General features: G+C 41.9%; 1 protein-coding gene across 3 annotated transcripts in view; it reads right to left on the bottom strand.

The window, feature by feature from the left end:
- Positions 1–425: 425 nt before the first annotated feature.
- RTN4 (reticulon 4) overlaps positions 426–21,220 on the bottom strand; it is a 39,536-nt gene continuing 18,741 nt past the window's right edge. For 2 of the 3 annotated variants that reach the window (XM_019549289.1, XM_019549290.1), the window contains 6 exons: positions 16,088–16,295; positions 12,571–12,709; positions 4,475–4,544; positions 3,814–3,860; positions 1,868–1,926; positions 426–1,454 (listed from right to left, as the gene is read on the bottom strand). In XM_019549289.1, the coding sequence (XP_019404834.1) occupies positions 1,412–1,454; positions 1,868–1,926; positions 3,814–3,860; positions 4,475–4,544; positions 12,571–12,709; positions 16,088–16,295 (566 nt within the window). In that variant the 3' untranslated portion in view covers positions 426–1,411. Of the gene's footprint in view, positions 1,455–1,867; positions 1,927–3,813; positions 3,861–4,474; positions 4,545–12,570; positions 12,710–16,087; positions 16,296–19,595; positions 19,777–21,220 lie in introns of those variants that run through there. The other variant, XM_019549291.1, reaches the window with a different exon arrangement.

The following is a 21,220-nucleotide window of genomic DNA, read 5'->3' as shown; positions in this document are numbered from 1 at the left end:
ATCAAATACCTTGGGGCACTCAAACTTTTGGCCCCATGTACCAGATAAATAGCACAGGTTAGGCCCCCGCATCTCACCCTAACATACTGGGGTCAGGCCTCATGCTGACCCTGCATGCCCAATCTAGTGAACAGGCCAGATGACATGGTTCGGGGGGGCTGGATCTGACCTGTAGGCCAGGGGTTGAGCACCCCCAGAATGCACCACTCTCTAAATGGTTGGATGTACTGCTGGAACTAGCTGTGCATTTATTTAGATTCTTTTCAGGGCATCTTCCTTTTTTCACAACTGCAGTCTACCAGAAGAGACTTCCACCAGCACACTAATTGCTGAAATCAGAAGATGCATATCTGACCAAGTTTAAATAAAATAAATACCAGTATATAAATCAACTAATCTTGCAAAAGTTAAACGTCATTTTTTTAAGTCTATAAGCTTTATTGATACTTGGTTTTTTTGTTTTTACATTTCACAATGCATTCCACGGACTTAGTTCAATACAGCTTAAACCGCAAGTGTATAAATTTTCAATTTCTTGCATAACAATGTTCGAAATTTCCAAACAACATTTGCAGCATTAGATATTCGGTCCACAGTTTAGCAGAGTTTGAGAGACTGTAAAAGTATTTACTCAAAAATCAGCTACAGTATATTTATGCAACAAAGTTTACGCTGTAGGTTTCATATATATAGACGTGGAAGTTCATTTGTACATAGTTGCTTTTTTAAAACTGATGCTAGTGCTCCTAGAAATATTTTAATTGGTTTTCAAGCTTGTGCGCTATGGAGCTAGTCCTAAAAAATCAGTCAAGTCTCTGAAATATCAAGCACTGTGGAGCAGCTGAAAGATCTAAGCTTTGTGAAAACACATATATATATATATATATATATATAATTGGCAATTGATAAAACAATAAAATCACAATACAGCTATACTCAATACCAAAAGCAAGGTTGTCAAACTTGCTAGAACGGTATATTCTTCTAAAACATCTCATTTTAGAAAACCTGCATCAATCTACACAGACCAGACACAGCGCACAAACTGGGAAGTGTTAGCCTCCGCCCCACCTGCACTACTTCTTCTGGAACGCAGCAGGACTACCTCTGATGAAGCATAATGTACAGCTTTCTTAAATCTTTTGAATTAGCCAGTGCTGCACACAGGATAAACAAAGATGAGTAGTTTTAAATCCATACATAGCAGCTTACAATACTTAAGATGATGAAACACATGGCAGTCGAAAACAGGTATTTTTCCCTCAAACACTGCGTTGCTAAAAAATAAAGATCTGTGAAATTGCACTGCAATGTCAAGGTTTTGCTAACCCCTGACCCTCCCCCACACAATCCAAATGAGTATTTCCCCCATTACAGATGAACATCCTATTGATTGGTTGCTTCAAATTTTTTACTCGGTTTTACGCTTCAATCCAGGAATCTTAGCTTGGATCCTACAGGAAGAACAGGGAAACAAAAGGAAAAGCATATAAGGAAAGAAATAAAGTGAAGTTCAAAGCAGAAAACACTCTCAAAAACATCACTGTTTGGATGGTAATAATGCATACGTGAATAATAGTAGTAAGGAAGCTGGTTCAGCCATGATCTGCAGAGGACTTAAGGCTCTCTCCACTGGCCTCATCCATATACTTTTAATAGAACTGCATGATTCAAGCATTTTCTATCAAACATTTTAACTGCACCAGCAAGAAGTGAGATGGTTCTTTGCATCTTGCAGTCTTTAAACAAGTTGTGGGCATTTTTTTCCCCTACCAATTGTAACAACCTCCTGAACACACACAGGAGTTGGCCATACTTCAGGAAGTCTATGGAATCAGTTTAAAACAAGCAATATAAGCAAACTCACTTGGCCATCGCATCTTTGACATTCTTGTTCACAAGTCCCAAATAATGGTCAATTTGGGCCTGAAAATTAAAAAAACAAAACAAAACAAAAAACAAGAAAAAACAAACACACACAGAGAAGTGTTAAATGTCAAGAAAATCCCTTTCATGTCCATAAGTTATCTGTGTTCCTACACGGGGGGGGCGGGAGAAGCAGTTTGCTAACCCTGAAAATATGCTAAAGCAAAGCAAGGTGCCATCAGGGCATTTATTTTCATGCTTCAGACTATGAACAGCATTTACAGAACACAGGTATACACAATTTGCCTCTGCTCTCTCCCAGTTAGCAAGTGAAGCATCCCAGCTTCTAGTGTAAACAGTGCTCTACTGTAGTCAATGCCTGGTGGTAAAAATGGTTCCTAGAATAACATGGACAGGCAGAGGCTGGGTTCATTGCAACAAGCACTACCAGCTGCAAGACAAATCTCACAGTTCCCTTGTACCCCATCCTATCCACAGACTGCAAAAAGTGCCATTGGAGATCAAGCTCCAGGAAGCTGAAGGAGCTGTATCTGCACAGGCAGCCAGTCAACATTGAAGCCTGCCTTTTGAAACGCATGTAATGCAGCAGGGACTATACATGAGCTTACACTAACAAATAGTCCATCAAGTGCTCTATGCATTTCTAACTTGCCCAATTATCAGCAGTTCAAAAACCCCTTCCTCATTCTCCCACTTCAGGATGGATAGCCAAGACCCTTGGGCACAGAGAACAAGTACATTCACCATCCTGCCAGCCTGTTTTATTTTCAGGGACTACTGGTACTGATGCTTCCAAAACAAGGGATTTGTCTCTACCTCTGCCCCATACAGGTAAAAGGGGGGAGAGGAGCAGGGGGGAAAAGAGTGGGATGAACTGGTAAGCCCCTATGTTCCAGCCAGCACCATGCACCTGGTCAGTCAGATCCCAAGGATGGCTTGCACAGTGCCAAGGCAGCCTTGATTCCTACAACTGCGATTCAAGTGACTGACTTCCCAGTACATGTCAGCTCTCCAGCACTTCCCAGTGGGAACTGGGATTTGTTCAGCTCCTCGGCATTCTCTGGGCCATGGGAAACTCCATGAGGCTGGACTCTTATTTCTAGGCTTTTAGAAGGCACCACTGGTTGAAGTGAATAGGATGAGGGAACCTAACTTAAAAAGACTGGGAGTCTTTTTTATTTCCTCAAAGCCTTGGGACTCCCTTTAGATTTTAGGGCACCATTTTCTAGGGCTGGGCAGCCTTGGCTGCATAGATGGGCTTAAGTGGAGATGCCACGAATCTGTACAAACTGGTCTGTGCCTCACTGCTCTCTTCATTTAGTCTTCCAGCCACTGATGAGCCCGTACCAGAAATCACTTGCCCTGCTGCCCTGTGCCCTCCTGCATCCAGTTCCTGCCATAATCCATCTCCTTTACTTTATTCTGAACTCTGCTTCTCTCCCCGCCCCAGTTAGTTCAGCTGACAGATGTACTGGAGGTGTGCTAGCCTGTGCCGAGTTCTCTGCAGTGTTCTAGCTACTGCTACAAAGTCTACGGACTCTAATCTTAATTGAGACGCCAACTCAAAGGAGCGTTCTCCAAACACCACACACTTTGCATTTACATGCAGTGCTGCTTTGGTACCAGACAAATCTGCACAGAGCAAGAGTGAAAAACCATGCTAATCAGCCCCATCCTAAAACTGCTGACATGGGAAGCCTTCACCCACAGGGGAAGGCAACTACACAAAGCAAATCTGGCCACCAGTGTCAATATACTAATGGCAATACTGCTGGCTGTTGTCAGAACAACAAATGTTTCATAGTTAGAGGTTTGGGAGATTAAAGTCAGATTTCAAATTCTTAAGCATTCCAGATTCAACAACAAGAGGGATTTTTCTTCTTTAAAAACAGGATACTAAATGGATCATGTTAACCAAACACTCACCTGATGTCTCTCATAAATAACAGGAACGCTGAAGAGTAAAATCAAAGCTGGAAAGGAACAGAAAATGGGTTAGATACAGACAAGACTGAGATGCTGGTCAGCTAAAATTTAAATCCTGCTTGTATTGCTTGAGGTTTATTTTGAGGGTGAGAGAAGTAATTACATTACAGTGCAAAAATATCTGGCTGAAATCTCTCAGTTCAAAGTCTGTGCATCTGACATACAATGGAGGATATTTTCTTTAGTGCAGATGTTGGAAATTCTGCAGCATCGCTGTATAGGCCCAGAGCCAGAAGGGGGTATTTTCTGCTGAAAGGGTCAGTTACCCTGCTTTCTGGTCAGAACCTTGGCAGAAGGTGACCATAACCAATTTTTTCATTACTGTATCACTTAAGGAGAACAGCAGTTAGCACTGAAGCCCAGTGACAAGCAGAATGGAGCATCTGTTAAAATGATGTTACTTTGCTCTAAAGAACCCTGGAGACGAATACTGAACCTACCACCTTTCCAATTATGGCACCATTTAAAAAGAAAAGATCATGTAGTAAACTGTATTTTCTACACTTGAGCAACAGGACGATAACATCTGAGCACTAAATCACTAAACTGCTCTGCCAGGTTCATTTTATATGTCAAGTATTAACTTGATTAAAGCACTTACCCAGTATCAGCAATGTCAGACCATTAAACAAGGCGCCAACATACGTGAACACCCACATCAACACTGCAAACTGAAAGAACACAAGTCAATTAGTCCTTAAACAAGCTAACTGGAAAGCACTAGTTAGCTGGAACCACCCTTTCTGGCAGGTGTGCCATAAGTTAGCCCCATGCCCATCAAGTGCCCTCTGATCCCTTCCTCTACCCAATTAGCTGCTCTGCTTCCAGCCTTATCTGCTGCTGTGCTGCCTGGTTCCTCCCCACCCTGCCCTGTGCCACACAGACTGCCTGTGCCACGTGTGGCGCCTGTGCTGCAGGTTGCCCAGCCACATTTGGATGCTAAATGAGGACCTCAAACAAAATCACTTTCTGAATGTATGAAGCTCAAAAACCCACGACACATTCATATGTCAAATATAATTATAGATGAATGACTAGATGGCCGAGGGGTTTGGTAATGAGATATGCAACCTCTCAGTTCTAGGTCACCAGTCTGATTTCAGCCCAAGTCAGCAATGAGTCAAAGTCGGTAGCACTTGCTGCCAGCTCCTCATCCCCTGCATTTTCCATCAAGCATATCACAATCCTGGCATGCACGATTCTTTCCCTCCACTGCATACAGAGATCAAGTGAGGCCAGCAAAAAGTACAGTGTCTTGCCAAGTCACAGAGCTAGTCAGTGGCAGAGCTGGAAACACGTAGCACACAGCAAGTCTCTGATGTGGAGCACAGTCTCCAGTCCACAAGCACTACACAGCTGCCCCTCATATGCAATGCAAACCGGTGGTGATATTAAGCCTTGCATCACTGAATAGACAACTGCATCGTAGATTCATAGATGTTAGTCAGAAGAGACTTCAGTAGGTCATCCAGTCTGACCCCCTGCCCTGGGCAGGATTTTCATAGATTTCATAGACATTAGGGCTGGAAGGGACCTCGGGAGATCATCGAGTCCAGCCCCCTGCCCAAAGGGCAGTAAGTCAGCTGGGGTCATAGGAAAGAGTGCTGGAGTCAAACGACTCCAGCTAGGTGCTTGTCCAGTCTCCTCTTGAAGACCCCCAAGGTAGGGGAGAGCACCAGCTCCCTTGGAAACCCATTCCAGATTCTGGCAATCCCTACTGTGAAGAAGTTCTTTCTAATGTCCAGTCTAAATCTGCTCTCTCTCAATTTGTGACCATTGTTCCTAGTTATTCCAGGGAGATGAAAGTGCAGAAGTACCTGGGGAGTCAGCAGTCAGGCAGGTTATAATGGAATGTTAAAATACCTTATAACCTGCCTGACATCTGACTCCCCAGGTACTTCTCCACAATTCATCCCCCACCCCCCAGCCTGTCTTTCACCCACTGACTCCTCAATCTACATTTCACTAACTGCCGGTCTTGTATGCATACCAGCCCAGCCTCTGGCTTTTTTTTTTACTTCTCATTCCATCCAGGAAGAGCACACACCAACTGCTGAAACTTCCTTAGCCTGATAAAGGGTTTTTGAACCCAAAAGCAGGCTTAAATATTGTTCTCCAACTATTTAGTTGGTCTAATAAAAGATATCAGATTCACCCAAAGAACTGTCTGCCTGTTAGCCTTGTTGATCATTTTGTCACCCTAACGACTCATGTTCATTATGGAGTCAACTATGACTCAGAGATCCCTTTCCACTGCTGTGCTGCTGAAAAAGGTCACCCCCCAGCCTGTAAGTGTGTTAGTTGTTCTTTTTGCCCAGGTGCAGCACTTTGCACTTGTCTTTGTTGAACTGCACCTATTTCGTTCATGGAAAGCACCATTACCAACCCCTTTTTTGCCAATTTGGCTCAGAAAGAAGCTAGACTGGAACGGGCTCTCCAGCCTTGACCGGTTCTGCTCGGTGGAGGCCCAGATCTGCACAGGCTGCTGTGGGGAAGTATGTCAAGTCTACGTTTCCTTTTACACTTGAAGCAGACATGCCTCACTGGCAAAAAAGCCTAAAATTCTACAGGACTGAAAGTCGGGAAATGCAGGGTAGGAAAGACCCCTTAGTCCCTATGCTGCTATCATTTATGAGTTACAGACTGAATGCCCTAGCGTTTCACAGCTGAACACTTGTCAGACAGCCATCAAAAAAAAAATGCAACTTGGCCCAAATCCTCACAGACTGTGCCCAGTTTGTGCTTAGCACATAGTAGGATGCCTCAAGGAGACAGCTAACTCCCCCATCCTGGGGTCAGTTTTATGCTAATACTGAAGATAGTACAGAGGAGATCCCAGGTTGCTCTAATTCTGCCAGCCAGTACCAGCTCCAAAGAACAATCTGTCAGGCAAAGAACAACTGGAACACAGCCTGTCCCACCAGGTTTCAAACTAGCTTCTGTGCTAGGGCTGTAGATTTGACACTGCCAGCTCCATCTCTGTTTAGGATTCTTCTATGAGGGAAAATTCAGACCGTTTCCACACTGGCTCCTTCTGCACTGTTGTAACCAAGAAAGGATCAGAGACCTTCCATGCTCAAAAACACAGTGGATTTTACTGCCCCGTGCTATGCTGCATTTGCAAAGCTCTGAAAACATGTTCAGCACTGTAAAGAATGTGGAGAGATACGGCATGTTCCCCAAGGGCACTTACAGTCCAATGCACCAGATAGATCTGAGTTCTTTTTTTATGAAAGAAAGACAGTAGAATGAGGCAGAAGCAGATTTTAAGATGTGATGCTGCATGGAGAGAGGCATTCTAGACAATGACGACACTGGATGGAGCACACAGCTATGAGAGTAGGAGAAATATACCAAAGAAAAAAAAGTTACCACTAGACAGAAACATACTGAATCAATGCTGTGTGAAACACTGAGAAATGTTTCAGGATGTACAACTCAAGCCCATCACAGAGGGCCCCAACAGACATTACATTTATGGGTGCAAGTAGCCAGTTAATCATGCCATAAATAGTAAATATACTACAAGTTCAGGCAATTAATGGGCACATGCAAGACACCTTTGTCTCTGGTTTCCATCATGCCTTAAAAACTGAATGTGTCAGAGGGTAAAGCCCCACCATGCAGCCTGTTATCAGCTGCATGGTAGGGTTTTAAGCTCACCAGCTGGCATGGGGACAGCATGGTAATGGGGGAGCTCTACCATATCCACCAGCTGGCACCCTTTCCCCATGACAGTGGGAGCACCCCAGGGTAATAGGAGAGCCCTCCCCACTCTCCATCAGCTTCAGGTGCTGGCATGTATGGAGCTGGACAAGGCAGCTTTCAGTCTGTGAATATGTGGGGAGCCCATCAGCTGTAGCCTCAACACTTCTGGTCCCTTCTGAAGCCAAGGACTAATGGGCACCAATACATCTTTACAGGTGTTGGATGTTTCTGCATCTAAGGCCACTAGAAAATGTGCAGCTAATTATGAGAAAGTTGCAGTATTTCAAGTTCTATTCAATAACTAGGCTCTGCACCATCTTGCTTGATGAATGCTACAGTGCCTTTGAACTTTCCACTGAACACCAACTCAGGACTCAGCTCTAGGGCTAAAGTACAAACTGCTGCTCCTCTCTACATGCAAAGACAGAATTAGCTGCCTGGCTGCCACTTTATGAGACAAGACAAAACAGCACAGAGCACTTAGAAGTGCATAAATTAGGAGCGAATTTGTGACTTTCCCTTTGGGGTAGGAAGCACTGTGACAAGGCTTCACAACAGCCTAGAGTAAGACTCTTCCATCAACTATATGATAATATAAAGTCACACTTTGCTGTTAGAGCTCAGAGAAGCTTGACTCAGTCATCCAAATATTTTTTGCATGGATATGCTAATTGCAAGAATTAGGGCATCAAGCTGATTAAGATAAATATTTAGAGTCACGTAGCTGAAGTGACTAACCAGATACTTAAGTATTCTAGGTTAAATCAGGCAGAGGCAGAACAGACACAAATCAATCATTAAACAGTAGCAGTGCCAGACAACTACCATATATTTACTCAATTCCAAAATGAGGTGTCCCCCGCTTTAATGGGAGGGAAGGAGAAAAAGCAGCTCCTTAATCTTGGAATCAAGTACAGGGGGCAAGTAGCTGTTGCAGCTCTGGCACTAGCCCCAACTCAGGGGTGGCTCTAGAGCTGCAGCTGCTGCCTGTCCCCACCCCCCCCCACCATCTTCCTCCGTTATCTTTTTCCTCCCCCCAAAACACTGACAGGCTCCACCTGTGCTGAAGCCTGGTGCACAGAGCCTGGCCCCTTAGCAGCTGTGTCAGCACTGTACTGCTACTACAGGGTCAGGCTGGGGCCAGGCTCTGTGCACCAGGCTGCAGCAGACAGTCTGCTGGAACTGGAGCAGGGGTGAGAGGAAGAGGGACAGGGAGAAGGAGGGAGAAGCAGAAGCTGTGAGGGGTAGGGAGAAAGATGGGAGGCCCAAGGTGGGGGGGGGGGAGAAGCAGGCACAAGGGGATCAGGCAGCAGGACATCAAGTGGTGGTAGGGAACAAGCTGCTTAACTACCCCATATCCCCTGCAGTGGTGTGTGTGGGGGTAGAAATTTAAACGACAACCCCCCCGAGTAATTGTATTCTATACATGGAATATTATAAAACAGACTTATATAGTTTCTATGCATAGAATCTACTTATTGGAAGATTATCTTAAGTTCAGGGTCATCTTGCATTTGGGTAAATATGGTACCACAGAAGTTATTCAGCAGCAAGGTTTATAATGAACTTTCAGCACTGAATTTGAGCAATAGAAAAAACTGAAGCCCAAAGCCCTAATTCTTAGACTTCAGAGTGTGGCAGTTAGGAGGAGTTGGCTGACTACGAAAGGTAGCCGCTTTTTCCCTTCAATTTTTTCTAAAAGCCTTTTACATCTATCGCTCCAAGGCAGTGGAGCACATGGAGTCCTGATGCTAATCACAGAAATAATATTGCTCTTCCTGCACACTCAGTACAGGAAAGCATGAACAACAGAATCTAAGGTCACTTTTTAAACAAGCTACAGCAATAGTCTTGGTTCTTCCTTATAATCCTGATGCGTTGAGCTTAGTGGATTCTTTACAATCATTATTCCAAAAGGCCAGTAATCAACTGCATGGCAGCCCCAAACATGACATGATTTGATGGCATATTTAAAAACCCAAGTGTCTGTCTCTCCAGGGTTCTTCAGCAAAATATAGTAATGGGCACCATTAATCAAAACAACACTCAAAAAAACATGAATCCAAAAGTAACCAGGCCTTAACAACATTGTTACTCATTACCAGGGATCCTGGTTCTCTCTATTTAAAGAAACCAAAATTCTCTGATAACCCCTCTGCCAAAACTTGCTTTTTCATTTTTATATACATCTATATCTATCATTGTAAATCTATCAATGTGGAAGCCTACCAGTGCCTCAATTGTTATAATAATGTAAATTCTAAGTACCTACACATTTAAACATTTGATTTTACTTGTTTTATCATGGACAAAAATCAGAGCTCCCCCTGCCCGCTTTGCTCACCAGGATCCAGGTCCAGCTGTGGCTGTCCCCCCCTACCCTGCTTTGTGGCACTGAGCAGCCCTGATACGGCAGAGCCCCACACTCCCAAGCCCCAGCCTTGCCAGTGCCCCTCGCTCTGCACCCAACCCCTCAGTCCCAACTCATTGCCCCCTACCATGCCCCAGTGTGTAGGAGGAGTGTCCTGCCACAGGTGATACAATAGGTAACATGTTGGGGGGAATGGGGGAGGGGAAACATCTGTCCCCACCATATTACTGTACTCACTTTAAAAAAAAAAAAAGGGAAAAATTCGTGCTTTAAAAGGAGAAAATCCACATTTTTCCATGGGAAATGGAAAGTCCAGATCCCTGCTCATTATACAACCTATGGATGTATTACTATAAAAGATATACACACCCAGGTCACAGTACAGTTTCTACTTCGGCTTTCCTTGGGCAAATAAAGCCATTTTTTAAAATTCTGACAAAGCCATTAAGCTTTTTCGCTATTTATAGTATAAATATTTAGGTTTCATTTTTAAAATCTTACTGTCTAAAAACATCTTAGTAATTATTAGATCCAGATTTTACTGTCAATGTAAGTACATAGAATAAAAATCTGGCAACATGAAATATTGTTACATGTAAAAGAAATGCATCAATAAATTGCCTACAACCAATACGTTTAAGCAGATGAGCCATCTTCAGTCATCTGCCATGACTTTTAATATAATCAGATTACATGTCTAAAAAAAATTTTCTACAACAAACTGTGAGGCATCAGGATTGCGTAAACCAGCGTTGTATTTTATGTAATGGGCAAGAATTTGTGAGTGCAAGATTTTCTATTAGACCAACTATGATTGTTTTTAAGCACCATAACTTTAAGGTAAAATGGATTCAAATTTCATTCCAAGATGAATTCACCTATTCCAATTTTGCTAAAAAGATCAAAAAGAGAAAATCGTGTCAAACAGACCAAGCCCTGTTTTACCTCCTTTTACCACAGGCTATATAGCTTTTTTTTTGTCTTAAGAATTCAAGAAGTCATTAAGTATCAAAATCTGACTCTGGTCACTTAACAGACATCCGGTTATTACCATAACACAAAATTTCAGTCAGACAGCACTTGGAATGATTAGTGTACTAAAGGTGGCTTAGTGAGCTAAAAATATTACTATAAGCATAGTAAGCAAGACACCTCAAATTGAGTCCTAAAATTGTTCACCTGTTCCTTCAGGGTAGAGAGGGTATACATTCAGCCCCTCAGTCAGACAATGAGTGCTGTGTAAGATGAAAAGGAAACAGCAGCCAAATTATATAGGCAGACTGCAGAAACATTCACTAGATGGAAATAGCAACTGATCTGCTTAAACCACCTTGCTAGGTGACTGTAGGACCAGACAGAAATGGAAGGTACAGAAAATAGGAACTCATCAGTTCTTCAGGAAGATAGTTGCATAATTCAAACCTCCCTGCTGTTTAGGAGTGGGAAAGAAGAAAGGTGATCCTAGGCACCTTTAAGTTTTGTTATTAAGCTTGCTTTTGTTGGAAGCTTGTACAACATTAGAGAATGCATTATATTCTTGTCAAGCTCAGCTTCAAGTGTAATGTTCACACAGTGACCTACAGCCTCTTAGGATACCTATAAGCTCTTTGGTGTTTAAGATTAGCACAATGGGAAACTGAAGCTAGCTAGAAATTCACTAGGCTATATTGCAATCCTTAAGGAACTGGAAAAAACAAACTTTTGCAAGATTATTTGTATTTTACCATGCATCCTAAAGCACTTCATGAACAATTTAACAGAGAATTCCATTTCAAGAAGCTAAGGCTAAGGCTAACCAAAGGAAGCATCTGGACAAACTATGATAATGGATTTAAATGTAGCAAGAAGAGCAGAATTATCTGAATCAACTTGGGAAAGAGCCTTCAAGTAGTGGTTTTAAAATGTGACAGCTGAATCCAAACTAAACTCTTCTTAGCAATTTCTGAGCAACACTCAGTAAGATTTTGCCATTGCTAATTGGGCTCCACTGTCTGTAATAAGGTATATTTGCTACTATTACATACACACTTAAAAGCCTGAGCTTTTCACCACAATAGCCGGTAATGTTTAAATCCTGTTGCATCCTCTTGGCTAAGCAAAAGCCAGATGCATTCACCCCTAATACAAGAGAACCATAACTATATGCTGACCATTGACAACAACATTTGAATCAATGAGCCTGAAGGCCAATAAACAAATGTACATGAGTCAGACTGTTTGATTCCCCACAAACTCTTGAGTTTTGAGGAATGTATTTCTGACACATTCTAAGCATTCACAATACAGTTCAAGTCAAGCTTTTTTTTTTAAATAAGCTCCCTTAAGGATAGCACATTGCTAATTCCCACTGTCCTGTTGTGTTGCTTGAAGTGCTAATAGATTGCCTCCAATGCACTATACAAAACTATAGAAAGACTATCTTGTTGATACATTTAGAGGCTTTGCTTGTAGGTGGGCACGTCCAAACCAAATACTTGATTCAGCTAGCAGACAAACTCAGGCACAAAAGCTGTTACTAAACATTGCACTGCTAAGCTTCTATATCAGGGAGAAGGGACCATCATTTGCAAGGAATGCTGTCATGTCTATAGTGGTATACTGAATACTTAATCACTTACCTTCAGAGAATCAACCAAGTCATCGACTAGGAAGAGGCGTCTCAGCTCCTTTACTGTGCCATTAACATGACCAAGCACAACATTGCTGTACTTCTGAACAAGCTCCTCAGACACAGCAACGTCGGACTCCAAGTAAGCTCTGGAAGAAGAGGGTCATTTGTGAGATTTTTGTAGTAACTCAGCCAACCTTTTCACATGGTCATCTACAAACAGGAGTTTCTTGTGCCAAGCAGAAAAGGCTCCCAGCTGACTGAATAAACCCCCCATCTCTGCCCAACTCTTCAGACCAGGGAGCAGTGAACCCAGAGTAAAAACCCCAAAAGCTTAGAATTTAAGTCACTTTCTGTTGCTGAGGTTGGATACTAAATAAAAAAAATTGAATGGCACTTGAGTCTCTTATAGACTACAATTTAAAAGTGGGTAGCTAATTAATGTTTACAGCACATTGTCTACACTAGACGATATGCTCTACCTCTAGTACATGCTAGTATAACCAAACCAGTTCTGCATTTGTTTTAAAATATACCCTGCTTTGTCTGTCCTAGGTTTGTAAGAACATGTTGGCTAAAACAAAAAGATATTGCATCTTTTGCACTTTAAGGAGGCCAGCATGGGTAGAAGAGACTGCATTTCTTTTTGCTGTATAGAATAAGACTTTAAACTACAGCTTTCCCCCCTGGTGGTTTTTACTTTATGATTTCAGGAATGGTCTGTCAAGAAATACCCACATTATAGTGAAAGTGACTGTAAAACTACTAAGGATACGACTGAACAACAGACAAGAGTGAAACTGATTAAAATGGGAACACAAGAATTTTAGTCCCAATAGTCCAAGACTGAGTGTCTATTAATATTCACTTCACCTGTAGGACTAATTAACATATACTGCATTCACCAAACAGTCAGAAGTCAGGTTACTTTAACTACAACATAAGCAGCTCACACTCCACACTGCAGAAACTTTGTTAGCAAAGACCAGACAGATGCTTGGCATTTCTCAGGCAAAATTAACAGGTAAAGTTGTTTGGGTTTTTTTTAAAGACACACACAAGCAATATCGTATTATAAATCAGCAATACCTTAAAAAACAGACAATTTTCACAAGATCTTCACAGCTCACCTTAAGCAATGGCAAAATGATGGGCAACTTGACCAGTTTGTCAAATGGAATTTCTTAAAGCCAGTGACAGTAAAACTATTCTAGAGAAGGATTCTAGCCTGTGAGGATTAATGCCTCACTTGAAGAAAGTGAAAGGTTAACACACACAAACTTGTTACAAGACAAGTTCCTCCACTTTGCCTAACTTTCCAGATGGTTGAGCAAGAGTTCTGGGTATTCCCCACCCCGCCCCAAAAAGAGATGCCATTCCAGTTACCTTTAAAGAAGTGCTCATTTTTCTATGCTCCATCATTTCATTCTACACTCAAATTTTAGATTCTTTTAATAAAAAAGGGTCTCTTTTTTAGGGCCAAGTTCTATACTGTCTCACATCAGAAAAGGGCTAAACCTGTTCACACAGAACCTCCCCAAATGAACCCACACACCAAAATATATAGAAGGGTATATATGTGTCAGCTGCCCCTTGTCTACCAGCATGTCTCTCTTCCATCATACACCCTCGTATTTGACCCTCATCTCTCTCTCAGCAACCTGTTTCAGTCCATCAACTAGAAGTACAGTACATGAACCCACATGCGCATAACCTTCAAGGTCAAAATCCGGACCTGTGACTTTGAACACCCTGCTTGCACCTGAAGCTGTATACACATAAATAAAGACTATCTAGATGTTCACAAAGGCATCTAGGAAAACCTTAAGCAGCTTTCAGAATTAGAAGAACATATGTATGTTATTTCCAGAAGGACATCACAAGTAGAGTAATTATAGGATGGGAAAATATGAGGGGGAAGAGCCTTTGCACCAGCTCAGACAGCGTGTTCCAGTTGTAAGGAAACTGGATGAACAGGGCCTAGAGACTGCTAGTATCGGCAAAGAAACAGAAATGAAAGAGAACGCAGCAATAATTGGGATAAGCATCTGGGTGATGGCATCAGCTAGACAGACAGAAAAGGGTTCCATATCCTAGCAAATATGGATTTAACAATAATTTGGGGCAGACTGAAAACCTGTAAGAGAACTGGCAGAGTAAGCTAGCAAACTATTTCTTAAAACAAAGGCTGTCCTTTTAAAGCAGCTTCTCCGAGGCTGGTCTTGCTCTGCTGAATGTTACTGCAACCATGGGTTTATTATCTACAGCCTAAATTGTGATTTTTGTGGATCAGGAGTGAACACCAAAATGACATTCTCTTGCAGAATTTTGGCCAAACCCATTTTAAAGAGAGACAGAACCTCAGGACTGGGGTTAGCTTCTGCAAGACGACCATCCAACTACATATGCATTCATGGAATGGAAAAAAACAGAGCTAAGTTTCCACATAAAACCTCTCTTGCTTTAGTTTTGAAAATTGCAAAGGGGAGACGGAGAAAATCTCTTTTAGTATGCTTTCACAAGGAGGAAAAGCTTAAAAAGCTACTGCACATCAAGATTGTCTGGAAAGAAAGATGAACTCGTAGTAGTGCACAGGTTAGCAGAAGAGCTGTAAATGCAGGAGAAGCAGGACCTTTCAGAGGGTGCAGGGAAGGAAGAGACAGGGCCATAACATTCCTGACAGGACAGAGGCAAGCAGTTGTTGGGTAACAGGTGAAGGAGACTCCATACAAAGAGAGAAACTGAGCCCTCTTAAGAATTTCTCAAATATATTCATGTGAAATGTAACTGCCCAAACTTCTCCATCACATAGAACCTCAAACCTTCACACTGCAGGATCTTCTAGACCAGTATTTACACAACATAATCATCTGTTCTCTGTGGGGATTTCAGTGAGCTCAGTCATTATTTAGGCATTCAGTCTTTACAGCTTTCCTAAAAGTCTAAGTTTTCGTATGTATCCTTTATCATGTCATAATAATACATTATAAATGTGATTTCAGATGCAACAAAAGATAAATTTAGAATAGAGTATAGGCACAGTCTAAGAGTTAAGCATACCGGTAAGAAAAAAAAAACCTCCATGAAAAAGGTATTAAGAGAAAAAAGGTATTTAATAACTTTGATCAAACAACTGTATTACCGCTCTACATCTAACATTTTCAAAACAGTACAGCTGCTGCTGTCACTGGGTACCTGAGGCCTGAATGAAGTACCAATACGCAAGTCACTAAGCCACGCTGAACTCCATAAACCTTTTCTATGCCACTGGAGTTGCTCCTGCATATTTGATTTCTTTGAAGAGGTCAGACAGTCTTAAATCCATTTTCCTTACCATATATTGTGTCCAGTTTTTTGTTAAAGTCATAATCATGTTTAGGAGTAGCCAGAGTAGAAAAAACAAGCTGCACCATGAGGCGGCGGTTTCTGTTGCATCACAATGAGGCAATATATGGTTTAAATGCAGTTACCTGCACCTAAAGTTCTGCTTGAATAAATACGTACTTGGTATTGAAGAAAAACCTCACCTAAATGGGTGGCCTTCATCAGACTTTTGGATTGCCTGGATAACTCCCTTGTATATCCTAAAGCTGATCGTCACAGAAAGCAGGGCCAAGGCAATGTAAGCTGTCACACTCACGATGCTGAATACTGTTAATGAAAGGAGCAGGAACAAGCTGGCACCAAACACCACTCCTGTCTTCTTAATGTCTCGCCAGTAAAGGAGGTCAACAACTAAAAAAGTTAAAAAGGTAAGAAATTAGAACACAAGACCTCTTACATCCATACAACAAGAGTATATTTGATTTATCTGGATAGTGAAAGTCTTAAATAATAGGACTCAAGACCTCATTGTCAAATGACATGTCTAAGTTATATTATGTAATTAGCATCTTGGAGACCGCCTTAGACCCAATTTTTTGTATTGGACTCAGAATTCTTGGCATTATTTCAAGAATATTTGCTAAAATTACAGGTGCAATTCAGCCCTGAAGAGAGATTACATGAAAAGGAAGTAATTTTATCAGCTTTCCTTTTCTTTCGACAGTATTCAGATTCATAAATCAGCTTACACTTCAACAGACAGAGCTAAATTCAGCTACCAGGTGGATACTCTTTCTACCCAGGGATAAAAGACAATTAATTATTGACTGCCAAACTATTACACCTGTGCAAACTCAATGGAGGTAATGGCACTGCACAAGATCACCACAGACATTGTTTTAAGCTAAGTGGGTTGTTGCAAAGATGTAATGGAAGAAATAATTGGGTGATGTCTGATGATTGTGATGTTTGAGATGGGAGGACTCCAAGTGGATTTTCAGAGAAGGATAAATTTGCAGAGCCTGAGAGAAAAAATGTTCAGTTTACATGAAAATGTTTTACTTGTGAAAAAGAAAGGCAATGACCATGGAACCACATAATGCTGGGTTCAGCATCACTGTTTCAGACTAGAATTGCATTCTACAGTGAATTATAGTGAAATAGCTTGAGATCTCAATCTTTATTCATCCTCTTGGGTTGTGATCTGCTACATTTAAGTGAAATATCACATGTGGTAATCTACTTGCAAGCATCCACTCTTCATTGTCTACTATATAGTTATGCAGGGGATTCTAGTTCATCTCTTTTTAATGCACTTGTCAGTCCTACAAGGTAAGCAAAAATGCACCCTGGATATTTTCCATCCTCACAGATGTTTTAAAATTTGCATAAAATCAACCTCCTTCCCACAACAACCATAACTTCTCTTTCACATCAGCTCTTTCCAACAATAACAATCATATAAGATTTACTAGGAGGGGGACCCGATATTAAAAAAAAATATATATATATGAGGGACTTACTAGCATTATCAGTTAAGTCAAGAATTTGCACACAGTCTTTTTAAAATAAAAGCACTGTTTTATTTACCATCAACTCTGAAAATTACCAAGATCAATTTGTCTGCCTCAATTTGCTGGTAATCTTTCTATGAGCTTACTACTCATGCTACATCTTGGATACATTAATCACAGGGGAGGGCAAAATACAGCTGGGAGCCCCACTGACTCAATCCCACTCCCTGAGCCCCTGGCCCAGTCCCGGGAGCTGGACATGGGGGCAGGGACCAAAGCCAAGCCATTAGCCCCATCATGGGGGGCTCCCCCGAGTGGTGCACGACTCTAGCCAAGTCTCAGGAGCTGCACGAGGTGCGAGAAGCCCCACATGACAAAGCCAGCCAGCCTGGCCCCACTCCCTGCTGCCACGTGCAACTCCCGGGGCTTGGGTGGAACCAAATGCCACCGGGGGCTTCACCTGCTGCAGGCCACGAGTGCCCTGAAGGCCCACTGCCCGCTCTTGCAGCTGCCACCAGGGGCTGTGCACGGGGGAGTCAGTGGAACATTTGCTCCTGGATTACTCTGACATTTTTGAAAAGCCCCACCCTCCATGAAAATCTGCTTAAGCTATTCCAGCTAACAAGCTAAAACTTACTGTTATCCACCTCTAATGCAGACTATGTGTTTCAAATGCCCAACAATTTACAGTTGGTATACCCCTATTGTCCACCTTTTGTATAGCATATGTCCATTTAATGAGCTTTTATCTTCATATCACTCCTTCCTTCCCCCTCTCCCCCCAGTCCCAAATATAGTATAATTAAGAACTGGAAGAGAATCAGTTATAGATGACAGCTCCATCATCTTTTGTATGTATACTTTTTCAAAATCTGCATTAATAATAATGTGTTCTCATCTCCTTACAGGAAAATAGCTTGTAACCTGGTAATGCTCTACATCTGAACTCAGTAAAGAGATGCACCAGATGTACAGGCAATGGTTTAGAAGGCTGTAAAAAACACTAGGAGGAAAAAAAAAAAAGGGGGGGGGGACACACAGTTGGGGTATTTCTTAGGAAAAAAATCAAAGTGGTCCACAAGTGCCAACTTACAGACCACAGAAACCAAGCTTGAAAGGTAGTAAAGTACTGGAACAGGTTATACAGAGAGGTGATGGAATCTCCATCCTTGGAGGTTTTTAAGATCCAGCTAGACAAAGTGTTGGCTGGGATGATCTACATGGGGGATAGTCCTGCTTTGACTAGGGGGCTGCACAAGGTGACCTCCTGAGATCCCTTCCAATCCTAATTTTCTATGACAAGTCCTTTCTTTGAGTGACCAAATACAGAGGTCACTTTCTAGCATATGCATTTTATTTGGCCTAGAAGTGAACTTTTTGGTTTAAGTCTCTCCCCTACACTGTTCTGTTAAATTAACTACCAAATTAAACCCCACATTAATCATTCATATTACACTGTTTTGCTGTAAATGTTTCAAAACAGAAATCAATGCCGCAGAGCCAATTACAAACCAGAGTTGTGACTTTTAGTCCAGGTGACTGATAAATGGTAATGGCTGTTTAACACAGTCTCACATCTATTTAAGAGGAGGTAATTTGCTTAAATTTAGAAAGTCCAACTTGCATGTTAGTAGAAAGAAACAGCCATCTGATTTAAAAGAGAAACACTATATATTTCAGGGGGAAAAAAGTCAGACACTCCAAAGGATATGCTTATTTAAGTAAATTGTTCGAGCTTCAATTTATGCTATATGAACTACAATTTCATCCCTTCAGTTAAAGTATTCCAGGCCTATTCTAAAGCAAGTGCAGCTGCCTACATTTGGTAAGCCTAAACTGTCATTTGGCATATCTAAAAATAGCAGTGCTAGCATCCGTGCCTTACATGCAGAACTCATCCAATTACATTTTGCTCTTAGAGATAGTGCTCGCAGAAGAGGCTGATTACAGAAATCTCCAAAAATCTTTTCTTTGATCACCAGTTCTTATTTTAAACTGAAAATGTTCAATAGCTATGAGAAAAAAAACAAACAAACAAGTGCTTATATATTTGACCTGAAAAATCCACTAATAAAAATAAATGAGCAACAAGAAACTATTTGTGCCTTCTGGACACAACTTAAAAACCTCAAGATTCACAAGAGTTTTAAAGTCATGTATATCAAATGGAAAAAAAAAAAAAAAAAAAAGGACTAACCAATTTTGGCATCCATCTTGAGTTTGCGTGCATGCACCCAGACCTTGTACAGCTGACTAGCTGGAGCCTTTTCACTTCCTGCTAGGGCATTCAAAGGTCAGCCCGACATACGCAACTGCCTGCCCGTCTCCCTGCTGCAGCTAGAAGCCTCAGACTAACACAGAAAGCTTTAAGCCTTCAGCCAATAGCTGCTTCTCCAGTAAGTCCTTGGAATGCAGTTAGAGCATTAAAAAAAAAAAAAAAGAAGACGACGACCGATGGCTGCAACTAACTAGGACAAGAAAACATTCGTCAAGTGTAAAAAAAAAAAAACCCCCACAATTTCAATGCCACAGAATATTGGGGGGGGGGGGAGGGGAAATGAACATAACACAAAAACTACTATTTAAAACAGGTTGCCCATATAAATTAGGAAAAGTTTCACAAGTACCTTCTTCTAGCCTATTAAACAGAAATTCCTGATATGCAGTTATCTGCACTTTACCTTTTTTACAAGCACTTGAATGAAACTGCTTTTTATTTTTTTTTATTTTCAGTTGTGCCAGGGTAACCTGGAAAACTATTATAAGACGACTGAATACCTGCAGCTATAGTGAGCACCTGTAAGGCATGTGTTTTTGTCAACAACCATATATGATGAGCACTGAGATATTATTACCTTATAGAAGTTTTCCACATATAGGTCTTATCTTTACCACAGCGGCTTTCCCCGCCCCCCCTCCCCCAATTAGACATAAGTATACATAGAGTTTTCATGACTGGTCTCCAGAACACTGCCTCCCCCACAAATAGTAGGAAGCAAGCAAGCAAGCAAGCCAGCCAGCCAGCCTACTTTCGCTTAAACCAAGGGTAATTAAATGGGCTAGGGGCTAAAGTCACAAAGGCTAGAGAGCAAACGTAGCACAGCAACATCAGCTCAGCATGACCCTATCTCCTTTGGACTTTTCTGGATAGAAACATCCTTTTTCAATATGGCTACCTCATGCTTTCCAGGGCAGTAGTGCACAGATTCTTAACTTGTAGTGTTATTCATGAAAGAGCATTAGAGGCAAGTCCAAGGAGCTATCAGGATGCAGAATCAAAGCAACCATCAAAAGACACCACCAGGAGTATAAAGGCAGAACTAGGGATGCACCGATAAAGTTTTTCTTAGCCGATACTGAAGGCCAATATGTCTGGTTAATAATTGGCTAGCGCCAATCTGATAACTGATTTAAATAAATTTACTGACATAAATAAAACTTTTTGGCATGCTCCAGCAGCCTCCTGCATCACACACATCAGCATCCTACCACTTAAAAATGGTGGCAGGGGCACCTGAACTAAAGCTCATCAAATAAACTTTTGTTCAAGCACCACCACCACTATTTTTAAGCGTGGGGATGTTTTTAAGCAGAGCAGAGCCAAGCCAAGCAGGGTGAGAGTGGGTACAGGCTGCCTGCTCCGCTGCCTTTACCCCAGGAGCCTTGTGTTAGCCACAGAACCCCTGCCCACGCAGCAGTAGGGAGTACAAGTCACCACTTCCATTGCTGCTGGGCAGGCAGGCGGTGGTCAGTTCCTGAGGGAAAGGCAGCAGAGGGGAGAGCCCCGAGCCCACAGTGGGCAACCCACATCCACCCTGCCCA

Source organism: Crocodylus porosus, unplaced genomic scaffold (genome assembly GCF_001723895.1).
Source record: "Crocodylus porosus isolate Cpor-Errol unplaced genomic scaffold, CroPor_comp1, whole genome shotgun sequence".
Lineage (NCBI taxonomy): Eukaryota > Metazoa > Chordata > Crocodylia > Crocodylidae > Crocodylus > Crocodylus porosus.
This window is presented reverse-complemented; position numbering and strand designations above follow the sequence as displayed.